Raw genomic sequence first — 18,620 nt, 5'->3', positions numbered from 1 at the left:
TTTTTTCCATTAGCCTTAGCCCTTCATACAATTTAAACAACCCTTTCCTAGGGTACTAACCCAGTACAACCGGCTTCTTGTTACTCCCTATTTAGCCAACACATAAGCCAAGAAATTGGCAGATCTCAAAATCCACTTATAAACAATCAAACTTTACCTTTTTTCAAAAAATAAAATCCACTTATAAACAAAACGCAGCTCTTCTACCAGTTCATTGATTTTTCTCATAATACTCCTATATTTCCAAGAATCTATCCAATCTCTTATGAGCTGCCACACAATTACAATCAAGTCTCCTTCCACCATGAAATTAATATAGCTAGATAGCCAGTCTTGGCCCATGACTAACTGCGAAAAGTTCAGCTCAAATTGAGCCACCATGACCTTATAGGTCCTGAAAATAGGGCTAGCATGTCGCCTAATAGCATCTTTGAATGAACCACCTAATCCTAAAGTTCTTATATTTTCTAAACTAGCATCTCTCAAAATATAATTTGGAAATGCACCTATTAAAATTTAGGGTAAATAACAAACACCCACCCTGTACTTAAAGGGTTGTGAGATTTAGCCCCCCAAACTTTGTTTTGCAACAAAGAGCCTCCCCGATACTTCTAGAATCCCACACTTTGCCCCTGATTAGTTAATGGGATTAACAGTGAAACTGCAATCACCAAATTGTGCATTGGACCAAAAGTAACAATAAAGAAAATTACAAAACCACCCATTGTAAAGAACAAAGTTTAATGATCAAATGCTCATTCAAGGGATTAAAGATGAACTGCTTGTTCATCAGAACTTCCATGAAAGGCATGAGTTACCACCAAGGCCCCGTTCGCTTTTTGGTAAGTTACTTACCCGGGTAAATGCAATTACCTGGGTAAGTTTTTCCTGGGAAACACTTACCTGGGTAAGTGCATTTACCCATGTTCTTTTATTTCTCATGTAAATAAGGCAATGACCATTTTAGCCGTAAAAATCTATTATTAAAAAGGGCATTTTTGTCCCATTCAAGTGTTGGCAACTTTCCCCCTAGGTGGGAAAGTTATTTACCCACCTAGGAGATGGGTATCACTTACCCGATAAGTGATACCTAGGAAAATAAACTTTCCCTGGTCCCCACATAAATCTGAAAAAAGAACATGGGATTCTTGGTCAATGGGAACCAAAATCCCATTGACCAACTTTCCCCCCTCTCTCAAAATCCGAAAAACACCCCCCGAGTACCAGCCTTTGTTGAGAGAAGCATGTAAACATTAGTGTTTTAGAAAAATTAAGTTAAAAGGGAAAAAGAGTCTTAAAAAATAAAATCAAGGCAGTTTGGGGTTTTAAAAATGTATAAACCTCTACATGACAGTCACATGGGTCCATGTATATAACTGAGAATGGTAATGGCAAGGGGCTAAGTACTGAAACCCAAAAGTACAGGAGGCCTTTGTTGCAAAACAAGTAAACAAGTGCAGGGAGTATGTCACAACCCCCTAGATAAAGAGTAGGTGTCTATCCAGTTTTTACCTCAATTTATTTTCATGGATTTAAGGGCTGGACGCAACCAAGGGATAGTAGTGATGTTCGCTCTTGTGGATAAGGATGTCACCAACTGCCAATTCCTGATAATATTGTCAATATAAAAAAAAAAAGTCGTTGAAGCACAACAATTGTTGTTCCCTCTTTCCTTAATAGTGAAATTTAATTTCATTTTCAAGGAATTTTTTTCACTGATTGATCACACATAAAAAGTCCATCACACATCAATTATTGTCACAGTAATGATACATGAACTCGTGATAACCATAAACAGAACCATAGAGGTGAAAACCTGAAAACTAACATCCCTTCGCCAACTGATATACTGAGGTAAGAGGGGTAGAGGTCCTACAAATTCCAGATCTGGCGGTGGGCTTTGTGGGTTAAGGGGGGCTTTGGTAGATTAAGGATGAAGAAAATAGATGAAAGAACAAGTAGACAGCTTGCTGTCTAAGAATAAGCAAGAAATTATAAGAAAGAGAAGAACTATTGTTGTTATGGTAACTACTAAATAGCAAAGAGATAGATCAATTGAAAGAAGTGCTAGAGAGAGAGAGGAGGGAAAAAAAAGAGAATTTCCTAGCAACAACCAAAATTATAATGATTCTATCTATAGACTCGACTTAGACTACAATTTAGGCGGTGTTTGACAACATGGTTGCTTTTGTTTTTGAAAACAAACAACTGCCATACCAGTAAAAATAATATAATTTTGCTCATGTGGCAGTTGTTATTGTTTTCAAAAACAAAACAAACCATGTTGCCAAACAACCCTTTAGATTACAAAACTGACCCAAATCAACCTCTACTTGCTTCAAAACTAAGACAAATCCACTGGTGACCTATAGGGACACTTAAACAAAGACTAACTCCTGAAGGACCTAAACAACTCTAACAACACTTTCCTAATCCTAGTAAAACTGGTTTAATGTAAAGACACCAGAATTTACTAAAAATAGTAAATCACGAGTTTACTAAGCATAGTAATTATGAGAATTGCTATGAACAGTAAGTCCAAAAGTTACCATAAATAGTAATTTCGAAATAACAGTAAATTTATGGAAAACTTAAAACCCCATTCTTAAAGACACAAGCAACTAGAAAATAAATACAAAAAAAAAACAAACAATACCAATATCAACCAAAAATTCTGAAATTAGTGTAGGAATTTTTATGATCAGTAAATTAGTGTAGGAATTGGAAAACTGATTTAGTTCCTATTGGTTCTTTCCTTTTTTTAGTATATGCATCATATGCATAAACTCAATTACTGTCAGAGTAATAACCATACATGCACCCTTGATAACCACAAACAGAACCATAGAGGTGATAAACAGAAAATTAGCATCATTTTACCAACTTATAAGCATAAGAATCACATCATACCTCGAATACTGTCACAATAATCACACCCACAAAGAATGCACAAATCAATAAATTGGTCCATAGAGAGGTTTAGCTCCTCCAAAATCTGAAACAAAAGCAGAACAAGAGGCAATCAATTTAAATTTTAACCAATCAGTGATATTTTTCTATGTTGTATGCACCTTTGAAACCTCAAATTGCATCACAGGTGTTTTTCTTGAGCTTGGATCCATTAAATGACGAAGAAACCTGGGAGCTCCAAAAGTTAGGGAATCCATGTCTTCAGAAGCCACAGCATAGACCTAAAACATCAAAAGATCTAACATAAACTCCTACTATATCAAATACCATAAGTAAATCCAAAATTGTGATAATCATATAGGATGCATGCCTTCCCATTTTTGCAAAGTGCAGCACACTCGGCCTCTGCTTCCGATGGTGCCTAGAGAACACAAAAAGAAATGAAACATTATGTTATGGAGCAAAGATGAATGCTCAACATATACAATTAAAAACAAAAATGAATTAAAAAAAGAAAACTCATCAACAAGAAGGAACATTTTTGCATACAAGCACCACTGACAAACCCAACAAGGGCAATTAGGTTATGTGGTGATGATTGATGAATAAGCACAATAGTTCTTGGGACAACATGGAAAGATTGGAGTAGCAAAATTCTTAATGGAAATACACATTCTAAAAAACGAGCAATCATTGAAAGCATCTCAATGAAAGTGCTACATTTTTTATCCATTTTCTAAGGATGACATCCTTAGAAATTGCTAATGGGTAGCCTCCTCGTCAATAGCATGACATCCAAATCCACAATCTCTTTGCATTTTGCAATGATGCCGGTTAGCAATTTACTCAGGACCCATAGGCTATGGGAACTCTACAATACAAGAGCTGAGATACTAGTAGTGTTACAAGGACTCTGGCTGGAAAGATCACTGAAAGTAAGAGATGATAGAATGGTAGTGGGTCAGTTAAAGAACGACAGTCAAGGATCACGACGATATAGGTGCACTGTGAGGGAAATAAGAGCTATGGCAAGAGAAATAGAAAGTAACTTCTCTTGGGTTCATACATAAGCAAACAATTTGGCTGATGCTAACCCAAAAGGAGTAAAATTTGTCTCATCTATTTTAGAGATTATTGGAGAATGAATGTTGAATTGTAAATAGACAAAAAGAGAAGGGTTAGGTGGCAGATACTAGCGTAAAAATTTGGGATGCTTGGCATGATTTACATAAACCATTCTTCATTTTTATCTAAGAAAAAAGCTAACAGTTACCAATAAAAAGGGGCAATGAGTTAATTAAGTACATCACCTCAATTACAGGTACACCCATGAGTCTTAGAAGTTTCTTGCAGTCTTCATTGTGCTGCTTTGTTACCTGCAGAAAACAAACACCACAAGCTCTCATCTGCACAAGTAACCATTTCATTTCTCTAAAATCTATTCAGATCCTTTGTAAAGTTTGTATTGTTCAGACATGCTAACCAAGGAAGAGCACACAGGACCAACATGCATTGGGGGTAACCAAATGGAGACCTTGCCAACTATAATCTTAGCATAAGGGTATATTTGGGTTGGTAGCAGGGGCTACCAGGGATCTTTGGTATACTTACATTCTTTTTTCTATAACTAATAAAATTTAACAGTTAATAATCAAAAAATTTGTATTGCACTCTATCATTATGAGAGAAAAATATCAAATTTGCAGTAGCCACCATGCCTACACGATCATATGAATAGTCGTTGTTTTTCATGGAATGTAGAGTAATTCTTCTCACTACCAATCAAAATCCTGAAATGCAGAAGCAATATCCCCAAAATGGTTACTGCAATAGTCTTAAACATGTGGATGGAAGCGGAATCAGGTGAAGATGGTAAAATTGAGGGGAGGTTAAAACATATAAAAGGAAAAAATATATCCCATTAGAGGAGAATAGAGAGGAGGGGATGGAAGTGGAATCAGGGGAGGAAAGTGAGTCTGAACTGATGATTGATGAGACCCATATAGTAGAAAAGACTTGTGACATCAAGAAAGCAGTGAATATGGGAGTGAAAGTCAGCAAAACTCTGGATCTGTTTTTCCTAGGAGGGGAAGAACTTGCAAAGGAAGCATTCAGGTCTGCGGAGGATACAATCAGGAATAACGAAAATACAGTAGCTCCAGTAGTTAATTGTAATTGCGATAACTCACAATGCAAGAGATGGAAGCGAATGCCGAAAGTTGCAGGGAGATCACCAAGGAGCCAGAAGGAGAGGTTGAGGGGGCGGTGGTTTCAGATAGGGATCAAAAGTCTGTGGGGAAGTCTGAATAAACCGTGGGAACTCTAAATACAGTCAAAAGATTCAAAACTCAAAAGAATAAAAGAACTCAACAGCAGATCCCAATTTCTAAGGTTTTCACGAGGTTAAAAGGTGATCTATTTGGTGTTGGGCCTAACAAGCTCATCAAAAAACCCAAAACAAAATAGTCAAAGACGACAAGAAGATTGTACTCAAAAACTGAGAAGAAGAATTAAGGTGTTTGGAGCTGATCAAAAAAAAAAAAAGAGTTTAAGTGTTTGGAGTTCCAGTATGAAGTTGGGTGTCTTACTGGGGTACTGTGGGCGTTGGGCTGGCTAGGATGTTCTGGGTTTCTTTTGTCGTTTTTTGTCTTGTTTCTATTAATGTTTGTTTAGGGGTTATATCTAGTTCGGTTTAAACTTTGTTTGGCTTTGGTTCTGTTTGTTTGGGTTTGTTTATGCCTCTCTGGGATTTCTCATTGGGTTGGTCTTTCTCTAGAGTGATTGTTTATCACCTTCCTTGTATCTTCTTTTTTATTTCAATAATATTTTTTCCTTTATCTTTTTTTATCAATAACAACAGCTTCATTAATTTAAAAAAAAAAAAAAAGAGGGATTATGGATACAAGAGGGTAGATAAAATATCTTAGCTCCCCAATAACAAAATACAAAGAGAATACAAAGAGAAAAAATTAAAAACTAGCCCAAAAGACAGACTCCCTATTCACCCCTTGCTTGGCCAACCCATCCGCAAATGAGTTGGCACTCCTCTTCACCCAGCTGTATTGTATCTCAATGTCCCTACTCAGCAATAAGAATTGTTTCCTTTCATTGTTATAGTTCCACAATCCACTGTCCTCTTTCTTCAACCAGCTAACCACCACCTTCGAATCACCTTCCAAGATCAAATGGCCAGTATTAAATTCCTTTGCTCTTTGAATTCCTTCAAGCACTGCAAGGATCTCAGCCCTAAGAGTCACCTTCTCCAATAGGGCCAGAGAACAAAGCAATAACATGCCCTTCCTCATTCCTGAAAACTCCTCCAATCCCAAAGGGCCCTGGATTCCTTACACTACTGCCATCAAAATTCAATTTTATAACACCCAAGGGGAGAGAGGACCTAGAGGGACAAAGAGTCCTCTTGCACCTAGCAGTGGAAGCAATCTCTTTCCAATTTCTTAGCAAGTCATCCATAGGAAAGTCTGAAAACAACTCCAAAGATTTTAGCCAGCGGACAGCCCTTAACAGGATTAGGTCTGACAGTTCTTCCAGGGTTTTTTCCTTGTCTGAAAAAATACGTGAATTTCTTTCTTCCCATAGTGACCAGCACACAGCTGCCCTAATACTCCTCCACATAGTCTTCCCTTGCTTCTTAGGCCATCTAAAAAAAGGAGAGAACAAGCTTTGGACACTCTCCGACGGATTCCAAGAACACCCAAAGCGGGAGAAAACCCACTCCCATACAGTTTTAGTAACCTTACAAGAGACCATGAGGTGGTAGCCAGAGTCCCCATCTGCTTTACAAAGAGCACATCTATTAGGAAGTAGACAATAGTTGGGTCTCTTTCTCTAAAGTAAGTCAAATGTGTTTATTCTTTCCAGGAACATTTCCCAACAAAAAAAACAACTCGAGGAGCTCTCCACCCTCGTATCAGATTCCTCGAGTCTGCTCTATGGATCAATCTCCCAAGTACATCAACAATCAGGGTGAAAAGAAAAGGGGAAAGAGGATCTCCTTGTCTTAGACCTCTCAAAGCAGGAAAGTAGTCAACCACAGTTCCATTCACCAAGATAGAATAATGATAAGTCCTGACACAGCCCCAGATCCATTTACACCACCTGTCTCCAAAACCAAAACTCCTCAAAACCTCCAACAAGAAAGACCAATCAACAAGGTCATAAGCCTTCTCCAAATCCAATTTGCAAACCACTCCCTTCTTCTTCAACTTCCTAAAGCTCTCCAAGCTCTCATTTGCAATGACGATCTGATCAGTGATCTGTCTTCCCTTCACAAAAGCACCTTGGTTGGAAGCAATAATAGAGGGAAGCACCTTCTTTATCCTAAGAGACATCACTTTTGCAATAGTTTTGTACAAGCTAGTCACCAGACTGATAGGTCTAAAATCCTTTGGTTGTGATGCCTCTTTCTTCTTTGGGAACAAAGCAATGAAAGTTGAGTTCAAACCCGGATTTATTATTCCCCTTCTGTGGAACTCCTCAAAAACTTATCTAAGATTGTTCTCCAAAATATCCCAACAATCCTGGTAGAAGGCTATTGTGAAGCCATTTGGACCCGGAGCTTTTGTCCTATCCATTAAGAATATTGCTTCCTTTATCTCCTCCATATCAAAACTCTTTTCTAACCATTCTCTCCTCTCTGCACTTAAAGTCGGCCAATCCAAACCCTCCAACCACACTCTCCCATTCAAAGGCCTTCTAAATATAGATTTGAAATGGTTTACTAGGCCTCTATAATTTCTACCGGGTGGGACAAAATTGCTCCATCAACTTCCAATTTAGAGATGAAATTCTTTTTTCTCCTCTCATTTGCCACTGAATGAAAAAACCTTGTGTTTCTATCTCCCTCCTTTAGCCACTTACACCTGGATGTTTGCCACCAACTAATTTCCTCCTTAACCAGAATGTCCTCCAATTGCCTCCTCAAAACTCATCTCAACTTCCTTTCTTCCTCTCCAAAGGAACCTCTCTCTTCCTTCTGGTCCAAATCCTCAATCTACTCCATCAAAACTTGTTTTCTCTCTTCTATTCTTCCAAACTCCAGCCTATTACACTCCTTTAATTGTGATTTTAGGAATTGGAGTTTCTCATGGAACCTCATTCCCTCCCATTCTACTACCAGATTAGATTGCTCCCACCACTCTCTGATCTTCTCAATGAAACCCGTATGAGTCAACCACATGTTTTCAAACTTAAATGGGGTAGAATCATCACCTCTTAAATCCTCCTTACCCAACACTATAGGCCAATGGTCTGAAGTAAGTCTTGGAAGAGCCCTAGAAGTTAGATTACCCCGATGTTCCTCCCAATCTGTTGAGAACAAAAATCTATCTAGCTTAGAGCAAATTGGCCTGGATTGAAGGTTGGACCAAGTGAAGTTATTATTTAGGAATCGAAGTTCTTTTAGTTCAAAAGAGTCCACAAATTGGTTGAACTTCCTCATACTTGTTGTCACTCTCTATCTAGGGTTGTTAGTTTCCTCTATAAATCTCACTACATTAAAATCCCCTCCCACAACCCAAGGTCCTTCCCATAGGCCTCTAATATCACTCAATTCTTCCCATAATTTCTCCCTCTACCTACAATCATTGGGGCCATACACATTTGTTAGTACCCATTCATACCCATCATCCACCTGTCTGAACTCTAGGGAGACAGAATGATCTCCTATTAACTCCTCCACACTTACTAGTAATTCTTCTTTCCACAAAGTCACAATCCCACCTAAGGAACCCCACGAGAGAGCAGCCACCCTCTTTATTCCCATAGATCTCCACACACTCCTTGCCCATCTGCAGTCAAAATCCATTCTTTTGGACTCCTGAAGCATTACCACATCCGGGTTAAACTTCTTAATCACCTCTTTAATTGTTGTTGTCTTCCTAATGTTGCCCAATCCCCTCACATTCCAACTTAGAATTCTCATTTTAAACTTTTAACCTCAACCCTAACTCCTCTAAAATCTATTTATACCCTTTTCTTTTATCCCCCTTTCACCTCAAACTTCTTATCCCCCTCAATATCTCTTTTCAATCTCTCCACTTCATTCAACTTTCTCTTCTTCATCTTGTTGTCCTCTTTTTTTTTGCATATAGGCTTTTAGGTCATTCGGATTTTTCAGCTTGCACCCCAACTTTTTCACAAACTCTACAACCGACTCTTCTCCACGGGTTACCTCTTTTTCTATTATTGCACTCTCCTCACTCCTACAAATCTTCTCATTCCTTCACTCATTACCTCCACCAACAGCCCTTTCTGTCTCCTCTATACTCCCTCTCTGCAATTCCTTCCTCTCCACTTCACCCATTAACTTCTCAATGATTTCCCAAATTTTTGTCTCTCTGCAAGATTTCTCACCCACTTCCTCCCCTTGTAGACTCACTGTGGCTTTCTAATCACAGGCCTCCGACTCTTGGTTAAGAGGAGAATTTGGAACAAGGGATACAGAGCACTCATCAGTAGAAAAAACTGAATTGACAAAGTTGAAGGATTTACCTGAGGCCAACTGAGGGATGTGAGGAGAAGGCAAAGGAGGACAAGTGATTGTCACTTCCTTTTTTTGAAAACTTGGAGCACACCATCTCTCCGGATTGGGGAAAATTAATCCTTGTCGCTAAATCAACACAAAGACCTCTTTTTGAACCCAAGTATGTATTTCTCTGTGCAGTACTCTTGTTCAGCTATGAGAAAGCCCGAGCAACCTCCATTTCAGCCTCTTGCAAAGCACTAAAACTTGGGAGGGGCTCAGCCGAATTTAGGTTAAGATCTTCTTTGTTGCATGAAGGACTTTTATTCATAAGCACCTCCCCCACCTCCTTTTCCTCCCCCAATGAACAAGAGATCCAGGTTGAAAAAATCCCTATTTTGTTCCTCTGAAAGATCTTCGTCTTCCGCACTACCTAAACTCTCACAAGCTTCTGAGTTTTCATCACTATCAGAATTTGAACCGCAACTAATCCATCCTTGGTCAGCCTCTTCCTTCACTTCTACTCTGTTTTGCAAATAGCGCAGGTTTTGGTGATTCGAAAGGTGGTTTTTCTAATCGTCGCCGGTCGGCCGTCGTACCCAACTCAGAGGTCGGCTTCCTTCTGTCATTCTCGCCTTCTAAGCCCCTTCACAGTCGAACCTGCAAGATCAAGCTTACCCCGCCCCACGTGATGACTTAAGTTGTCACGTGGGCCTCTTAATAAGCCACCCGGAGACCTTCAACGCACACCGAATGAACCAGCCGGCTCAGTCTTCATTAAGGCTGGTTCAAAAACAGTCTTCTTAAGGGAGATTCCCTAAACCTTACCCTTCTAGCCACGTCAACATAGGACGGGCCACCCTCTAAAAGCGCCCCAACTTCAAAAAATTTTGAATTAATAGCCTTAATAGGAAGGCTTCGAGACTTGGGGCACCCCTACGATTGTTCCCCTTCCTCTTTCACTCGCCCACGCGCAACTAGCATTACCGCCAATCCCTGAAGGCCACGTGTACACCAACCTACATACTCGTCAGCTTCTTCAACCTCTGTTCGTCTTCCCCAGAGTGACGCTCAGCTTCTGAGGCTAACCAGACCGTGTACCAAGAATCTTTTGAGTGGACTTCAAAGGCACGCGGCAAGTGTTCAGGCTCGATCCCTACAACCTTAAGTTCCACGGCTCGTAGGTTTCACAAGTTAGCCTTGAAGGGATGAGAGATCCATCATAAGGATGGCCGAACCCTGCAGGTAGGTTGGGTAAAAATTCAAAAATTTCTCTCGCCCACGTGGGAATCACATTCCCTATTTTAGAAAACTGCATTTTCAATGATCAATCTTGAAACTAAACCAGACAAGATCTAAAGCCAAAAGGGAGTGGAGGGTTATACCTAATACGAAGTAACAATAACCTCCAATGAAGGTGTTCACGCCCAAGGAAAGATCCAAAAGCTGCTCCCACCGAAGATGACACGGTGCAGGATGAAGCAAAATCAGTAGGATGGCTCTTCAGCAAGAACCTGATTCTTCAGCAAGAATCTAATGGAGGGACAGTGAGTACGACTTCTGATTACCTTTTCTGCCAAAAGGTAATATCAAGAACCCATCTTGATCGCTCCCACAATGGAGATCGAACTGGTATGGCGGCAATAGCAGGAGAGAGCAAGAGCAAAAGATAGAAGCAGTCAAACTGTATGCTATCTACTCTCTTAAATCAGCAGACTGATGGATTAACTGGAGGCTCGCCCTACTCCTCTATTTATAGCCTTAAAGAGAGGTTCTCCTAATCCCATTAGGAGTTTCCAAATCCAAATTTTGTATTTGGATTTGGACTCTCTTTAAGAGATAAGGATAATCCCTTATCTTATCTGCAGATAAAGATCAGCCCTCCTAATCTAATTAGGGACAACCCCTTATCCTATTTGTTGATCTAAATCCCAGAACCGCCCCTCTTTAATTAATCTCATTAAGCCAGTTCGAATTGGGCTTTAGGTTCATTAAGTCCATATTCTCACTTATCCTCCAAATTATTGCCCAATTGGATATCCTTGTATTGTGTGGAACCCAAACATTGATCTACACATCAGCCACATGGGTTCAGCCCAGCCTTTGTTACAAGGCTTGGCCGAATTCACTGTAAGAGACAGTTAACTCCTGAGTCCATCACCATGGGCTCTTATTGGGCCCAACATTTACACTAAATGGTCTCTGGGTCAAGCCACCTTATAAAAACCCAATGACTGTGGGCAGATGCAAGATTAGCCCATCAGGTATTACCCTCAATGGTCTTACACTTAACCTCTCAGCCCATAATGATCAAACACTGCCCAACAAGAGAGGACCTCTCCCTCGGCTGCAAAGTACAGTGCTGCACTCTCTACTCACATGGATCCCGAGAATTAAAACCTTTTGCAAACATTTTGAAACCATAATATATATATGTATATCTCTATATAATTATATTTTGCAAAACAAATTTCAACGGTTGAAATCGACTGCCGGCAGTTTTTGGTTTCTATCAGAGAGTGCATCCCCGATCATTCACTTTGTCCGACAAAGGGGCTGATCCTGTCACTATGATCACCCACTCAGATGAATTCTCGAACTGCCCCAACATACCAGCTTTTGACCCCCTCTAAGGATCTCACTGATTGGCATATCAAAGACAACCCAATCCAACACCTAGTGTAGTATCATAATCGAGTCTAGGGGTCAGGTGCAACATTCCAGTTTTTCCCATCTATCTCTAAGGTCTAGGACAATACTGGAATTTTGGTCCGGTTCAGGGTTTCAAGAAAACCCACACTGCATGTACCTCAGGTCTCACCCTGGCAGTTGAGACAAGCCACCCCAACCAACTTGGCGGCACATCAGTGTCAGCCTTGGCAGGATAAATCTCCCCAGATCTATCCAACGGCTGTGAAGATTCTAAACTAACACGAGTCTCATATGTGTCCAATTTAAGGGTATTACACAGAAACACACCATAATAACATGAATCAAATATGTACTTTATTCATTTACATTAAATGTCATAATGTACATCATTCTGATTGGAACTAAGGGCATACACTGTCTAACAAGCCTCCAACATAACTCCACCGAGAGCACTGACAATTTTCCTTAGGATTTGTTCGTTCAAGAGGTTGAAAGGAAGTCCCAAAAGTTTGATCAAGAAGCTGCCATCTCTTGGCTCTACTTCGTTGCAAAATGGAGCCCAATTCTGAACCTGTATCAATCTTCCCTCTAAAAGGACTGCTGAAATTCAGTTTCTTGTCGCCAATATCTAATATAGCTTTCTTTTCAATAAAGGGCAATAAGACTACATCTTCTTGTAAGCCAGTCTCCCTACAACTACTTCTAAGACCTTTGTCCAGTCTTCTATTGCCTTATCTGCCAATAAAACCATCCTATTCTCCCAACTACCTCTCCCTTCTTCAATAGCTATTCACCGGTGTTCAATCGAGCTAGATACCAAAACTTTAGGGCTTTGCACATTGCAGAGCTCCGGAGTACAGAGCTCCTATCAGGTTCTTCTGCCACTGTCCCTTCGACCTCCAAGAGAAAAGCCTGAAGATTAAAAGCAAAAGAAGCCCACCCTCTCTGCTTCTGGCATTCCGGAATACACAACACTTGCCTTTTGTTATTGTCAAAATACTCTGTTACCATTATAAACCACCCATTTCCATTCCTCTTTAGCACTTATTCGAATCTCTTACTCCCACAAGACATCGAGTTTCTCCATCCTTCTTCCCGTAATGTATTAACAGTTCCGTCCACAAAACCTTTCAACCACAAACACACCTCCTCTGGTAGAAGAATTGTCGCCTTGCTCCATTCTTCGGTTTTCAAGTGAACCTTCCGCTTTGTCCTTCCCTGCTCGAACTAGAAGTTTTTGGCTTCAATGATCAACTCCAAACGCCATTTCCCTGCCAGCTTGAACTTTCTCTCCTCTCCCATGGCTCTATCCCCTAGATTGTGCTAATTATCTTGTCTGTATTCTTTTCTTGTTTGCTTCATGCATTACTTGGATGATCCTTGATTCCTAGGTCATCCGCCCAACTCTTTCTTTCCCCTGAATTCAAAGATTTTAACTCAGTCCCTTGTGATCAACGAGCCAGCATTCCCAAGAACACCAATTTCCCTTGGCAGCTCCTAAAACTAGTTCCATGTCAATGTCGGAACTCTGAATTGCATCCTTTCCCAAGAGCACCAATTTCCCTTGGCAGCTCCTAAAACTAGTTCCATGTCAATGTCGGAACTCTGAATTGCATCTTGGGTTTTCTTAGAAGCCTCAAAAATTGCTGACATCGCAATCTTCAGTGCCTAGTCTCCAACCTTCTACAAGATTGGTAACGTCACATTGACTCCCGGCTTCAGAGTATCAATCACAACCTGAAGAACGTGCTGCGAGAACTCCAGAACTTACCTCCTGTACCTGGTCAATGGGTGATTTGTTTTTGGAAGGCCCTTGGGTGATTACAAGTCCTCTATGAGCTGGAAAAAAAAAATAATTCTCTATGAAGAATCATTAGCCACAACAACTCTTCAAGTCCCAATGCGTCATTGCCCTATATTCCACCTCAACACCAAACCCAATAAATTTTTTTCCTTTATCTTCAAAAAATATAGTCTTAAACAAGTATTTTCTATTCCAAGAAAATATTTCACCAATAACAATTTTCATTAATCTTTTTCTGTTCGGAGACCAACCAACCAAGAAAGCAATATATTACTAAGCTACACAGGTCCAACCAAGAGTCAGAAATTCTTTAAGAGCTTTGATCCCAAAGAAGAAAGATGCCACCCAGCCAGGGGATTTCAGACCCATAAGCCTAGTTACTAGTATCTATAAGATAATTGCCAAGGTACTATCTCTGAGACTTAAAAAGGTACATCCCCCTCTCATCTCCCAGTTCTAAGGGGCCTTTATCCAGGACAAACAAATAGTTAATCAAATTTTAATTGCAAATGAATGTGTGAAGGCTCAAAAAAAGCTAAAGAGGAAAGGAGTGGCAATCAAGTTGGACTTGAAGAAAGCCTATGATCTAGTGGACTTGGAGTATTTGATTAATATCGTGAGGAGGTGTGGTGTTGGGGAATTATGGTGTAAATGGATTAGAGGGTTGTTAGCAAAAAAGCCACTTTTTTGTTATAGTTAATGGTTTGGCAGTTGATTTCATTGAGGGGTTTCAAGGTCTTAGACGAGGTGATCCACTCTTTCCCTTTCTCTTTACATTGGCGGCCAAGGCCTTAAGTAAGCTGATCTCAAAGGCCAACTCTATGCAGTTGTTTAAGGGTTGGATAATAGGAAGAGAAAGAGTTTTGGTCTCACACTCAATGATTTAAAAGGCATGCCTGAGGCGCGCCTAGGCACATAGGCAAGGCACACTTTTAGGGTATATGCCTCGTCTAGGTCCTAGATGCAGCCCTTTCAAAAGGCGCACCTGTGCTTGATGCACATCATGCCTCAGACTAGGTGTGTGCCTTTTGAAAATTTGACGCTTTTTTGCTTTTAAGGAACCTAGCGCCTCCCCCCCCCCTATATACCACGCCCCTCGAGGCAAGCCCAAACAAGTCCATGTTAGGGCCTTAAATTCTTAGTTCTCACACAAAAGATAATGCTAAAGGTGTTTATTCATTCATTCATCCTAATAAAATATCTTCTTAAAAAGCAATTAAAATTATAAAATCATTATTTTTTGTCTAAGAACTAAGAATTTAAAACCCTAACATTGACTTGTTTGGGCTTGCCTCGAGGGGTGTGGTAAAAGGCAGCTCGTAGACTCAGGAATGTAATGTGTTTTATAGGGGTGAGTATTGTTTGGTTAAAACAAAAAAATCGAACCAAAATTTTCAGTTTCAGTTTGTTTGGTTCGGTTTTTTAGGTTCAGTTAATTCAGTTTTAAAAAATTTCGGTTTCAGTTTCGGATTTCAGGATTAGAAATTCGGTTAACAGAATTAACCGAAATTTATTATATACATAATATAACATATTATTATTATGTAAAACATAATATATTATAATATGTATATAATATAATATTATATATAAAATACATTAACATATACATATATTATAATATACATAAATATATTAATATATAATATATTATGCATTAGTATAATATTAATAAAATTCGGTTTTAACTAAAATAACTGAAAAACCAAACCGAAAAATTCGGTTTCAATTTTTTGATAATTCGGTTTCGGTTCGTTTTTATATTTTATAAGCTCGGTTTTTAAAAGTTTGTTTATTCAGTTCGGTTTTTAACCGAATAAACCGAATGCTCACCCCTAGTGTTTTACATCACATTAGCTATGCAATTGAGGAAAAGAGAGATTTTGGGTTTAGATGCTTGAAAATGTTTTTATATGATTGATTTTATTTTTTAATTTTCGTTTGAATACGCTTTACATGTTATGTCTATGTATTTTATTTTTTTTTTATATATTATTGAAGGGCTACACAACGGGGGTAGCCCATCCCAACCCAAGTGCAGGAGGGATTCAATCCCATGTCTCCGCTACAACCAACAGAAGACTTTACCAACCAGCTGGTTGGAACCTTGCTTTATGTATTTTAATTTTAGATAATAGGCTTTTTAAAACATTTATTTTAAAATTTAAGTTTACATTTTTTATTAATATTATTGTTAATTTTTTTTTTGCGTTTTTTTAATTTGCCTTTTTTTATTTTCTAGCATTTTTTTGTATTTTTGTGCCTTGCTTCAAAAAGGCACACACCTCACCTTGCAACTTGGGCACAAATTGGCCCCTACACCTTGCACTTTTAAAACATTGCTCACACTTGTAGTTTGCAAATGACATCCTTGTTTTTTGTGAAGGGGAAGGCAGAGAGGGGGTAGAAAATCTGCAAATAGTAGTGAAAGGATTTCCAATTTGAAAATCAATTGGTCTAAAAGTTGATGGAAAGCTCACAGGACTTTGTGGAGGTGACAAGGTGGAGGAAAGCCCTGAAAGTGGAAGCTAAAGACTTTACATTTGAAGAAATAAGAATCAAAGGGTGTTATAGTGTTGGGATTCTTTGCTGTAAATTAGCTATAATTTAGGCTACAAATCAGGTGTAATTAGCTATATAATTGTTTCCTTATTTAGAATAGATTAGGCAAGATTTTCTCTTTTAAAATAGGAAACAAGTCCTAACATTTAGGACTCCAATTGTATATAAAGACATGTTCTGCTGGAATAAACAAATAGGTTATTCAAACCTAATTATTCACATGGTATCAGAGCAACCCTAGACGCCTCCTGTTCTTCCCACAGCCGTCCTAAGTCAGTTCTCTATCTACTGCTTTTCCATCAGCATTCTACATTGCTTATTCCAGCAATATTCATCAGCCATCCTAGCCTTTATCTCATTCCCGACAGCAACATCAAACACCATCCATGACAAACACCAACGAATCCTCCTCCTCAAACGTCGAAACTGTTATGTTCAACAGAGACTTTACAAACTACTCATTCACACCCATCACCATCTACAAATTGAATCGCCACATCCAATGGTCTCAATCCTTCATGTTTCATATCCGCAGCAAGGAGAAAGAAGATCATCTCACCAGAAATATCACCAAACCAGATGAAAAAGATGCTGGTTATCGGATTTGGAAGAGAGATAACAGCCAAGTTATATCTTGGCTAGTGAATTCCATGGAGCCACACATAGGAGAAAATTTTCTCCTATATGAAACAGCTGCAGAGGTCTGGGAGGCTGCAAAAGACACTTAATCTCATAAAGACAACACCCCCGAACTGGTGACAATTGAGGGCATCTTGCATGATCTCCGACAAGGTGATTTATCTGTGACCGAGTATTACAACAAACTCCATCAAAGCTGGCAGCAACTGGACGCTTTTGAAAAATATTCCTGGGATACTACCACTGATCTCAAACAATACAAGAAGATAATTGAGAATAAGCGGGTCTACAAATTTTGCTTGGGACTAAATTCAAGTCTTGATGCTGTAAGAGGAAGGATATTTAGCACAAAACCGCTGCCAAGCTTACGTGAAGCATTCTCTGAGGTCCGAAGGGAAGAGAGTAGACGCCATTTGATGCTGGGGATGGAAAAATCAGCTGCTGGTGGTGAGTCATCAGCCTTGGCTGCCCCAAACCAGCAGCAGCCACGCAAAGGGGGAAGGCCATGGTGTGAACATTGCCACCGCCCTGGTCATACCAAAGAAACCTGCTGGAAACTCCATGGAAAACCTGCTGATTGGAAGCCAAAGACAACAGCAGAGAAGGAAATTTGAGGCAACATGGCTGGCAGTTCAGAGCAACTTGCAAATTTTAGCAAAGAGGAACCTGATGGACTGAGAAGGCTGCTGCAATCACAGAAAAATCCACCAGTTGTTGGGTCAGGTTCCATAGCTCAAAAAGGTATCTTTCTTAAGGCTTTGACTGTAAAACAAGAGCACTATAAACCTTGGATTGTAGTCTTTGGTGCTTCCGATCACATCACAAAAGATAGGCGAGTTTTCCACACATATTCTCCTTGTAATGAAACTCTCACAATTAGAATTGCAGATGGTTTTTTGGCAAAAGTTGAAGGAATTGGTTCGGCTGTGGTATCCAAGGAGATAACACTCAAATTTGTTCTATATGTTCCTAATCTAACTGCAACCTACTCTCCATAAATAAAATTACCCAAGATCCTAACTGTATAGCTAGTTTTTCTCCTTATGTCTGTGAATTTCAGGATTTGACCTCGGGGAGGATGATTGGCAGTGCTAGGAGTCATGCTGGGCTCTATCATCTTGAGGTTCAACCAGATTTTGTAAGACAATCTCATCTAGGAGTGAGTGAACCTATTTCTTGTCACAATAATTCTTGCGTCTCTGTTAGTGAGTTGAAAAGTGAAAGTGAGAGGTTGGTGATGGTGTGGCATTACAGGTTAGGTCACCCAAGTTTTACGTACTTATCCAAACATTTCCCAAGTTTACTCAGAAATAATAGTGCTACTTCTTTGCAATGTGAAATTTGTCAATTTGCAAAACACTCTCGCATTTCATACCCAATTCAGCCATACAAAGCATCGAAACCTTTTTCTATGATCCATAGTGATGTTTGGGGTCCATCTCAAGTTCCAAATGTCACAGGAGCTCGGTGGTTCATCTCTTTCATAGATGATCACACACGACTCACATGGATTTTTCTCATGAAAAATAAATAAGAAGTTCCTCAAATATTTAACAATTTCAAAACAATGAT

The 18,620-nt window shown here is 39.4% G+C and overlaps 1 protein-coding gene across 4 annotated transcripts in view; it reads right to left on the bottom strand.

Annotated features, from left to right (window-relative positions):
- Positions 1-18,620, bottom strand: part of LOC104585594 (5'-3' exonuclease family protein) — a 76,065-nt gene that overhangs the window by 20,248 nt on the left and 37,197 nt on the right. For all 4 annotated transcript variants that reach the window (XM_010242529.3, XM_010242531.3, XM_019200522.2 and 1 more), the window contains 4 exons: positions 4,221-4,286; positions 3,281-3,331; positions 3,072-3,191; positions 2,911-2,995 (listed from right to left, as the gene is read on the bottom strand). In XM_010242529.3, the coding sequence (XP_010240831.1) occupies positions 2,911-2,995; positions 3,072-3,191; positions 3,281-3,331; positions 4,221-4,286 (322 nt within the window). The remainder of the gene's footprint in view (positions 1-2,910; positions 2,996-3,071; positions 3,192-3,280; positions 3,332-4,220; positions 4,287-18,620) is intronic.

Source organism: Nelumbo nucifera, chromosome 4 (genome assembly GCF_055504915.1).
Source record: "Nelumbo nucifera cultivar China Antique chromosome 4, China Antique-T2T, whole genome shotgun sequence".
NCBI classification, from domain to species: Eukaryota; Viridiplantae; Streptophyta; class Magnoliopsida; order Proteales; family Nelumbonaceae; genus Nelumbo; species Nelumbo nucifera.
The sequence above is the reverse complement of the archived record's forward strand: the minus strand, read 5'-3'. Positions and strand labels throughout refer to the sequence as shown.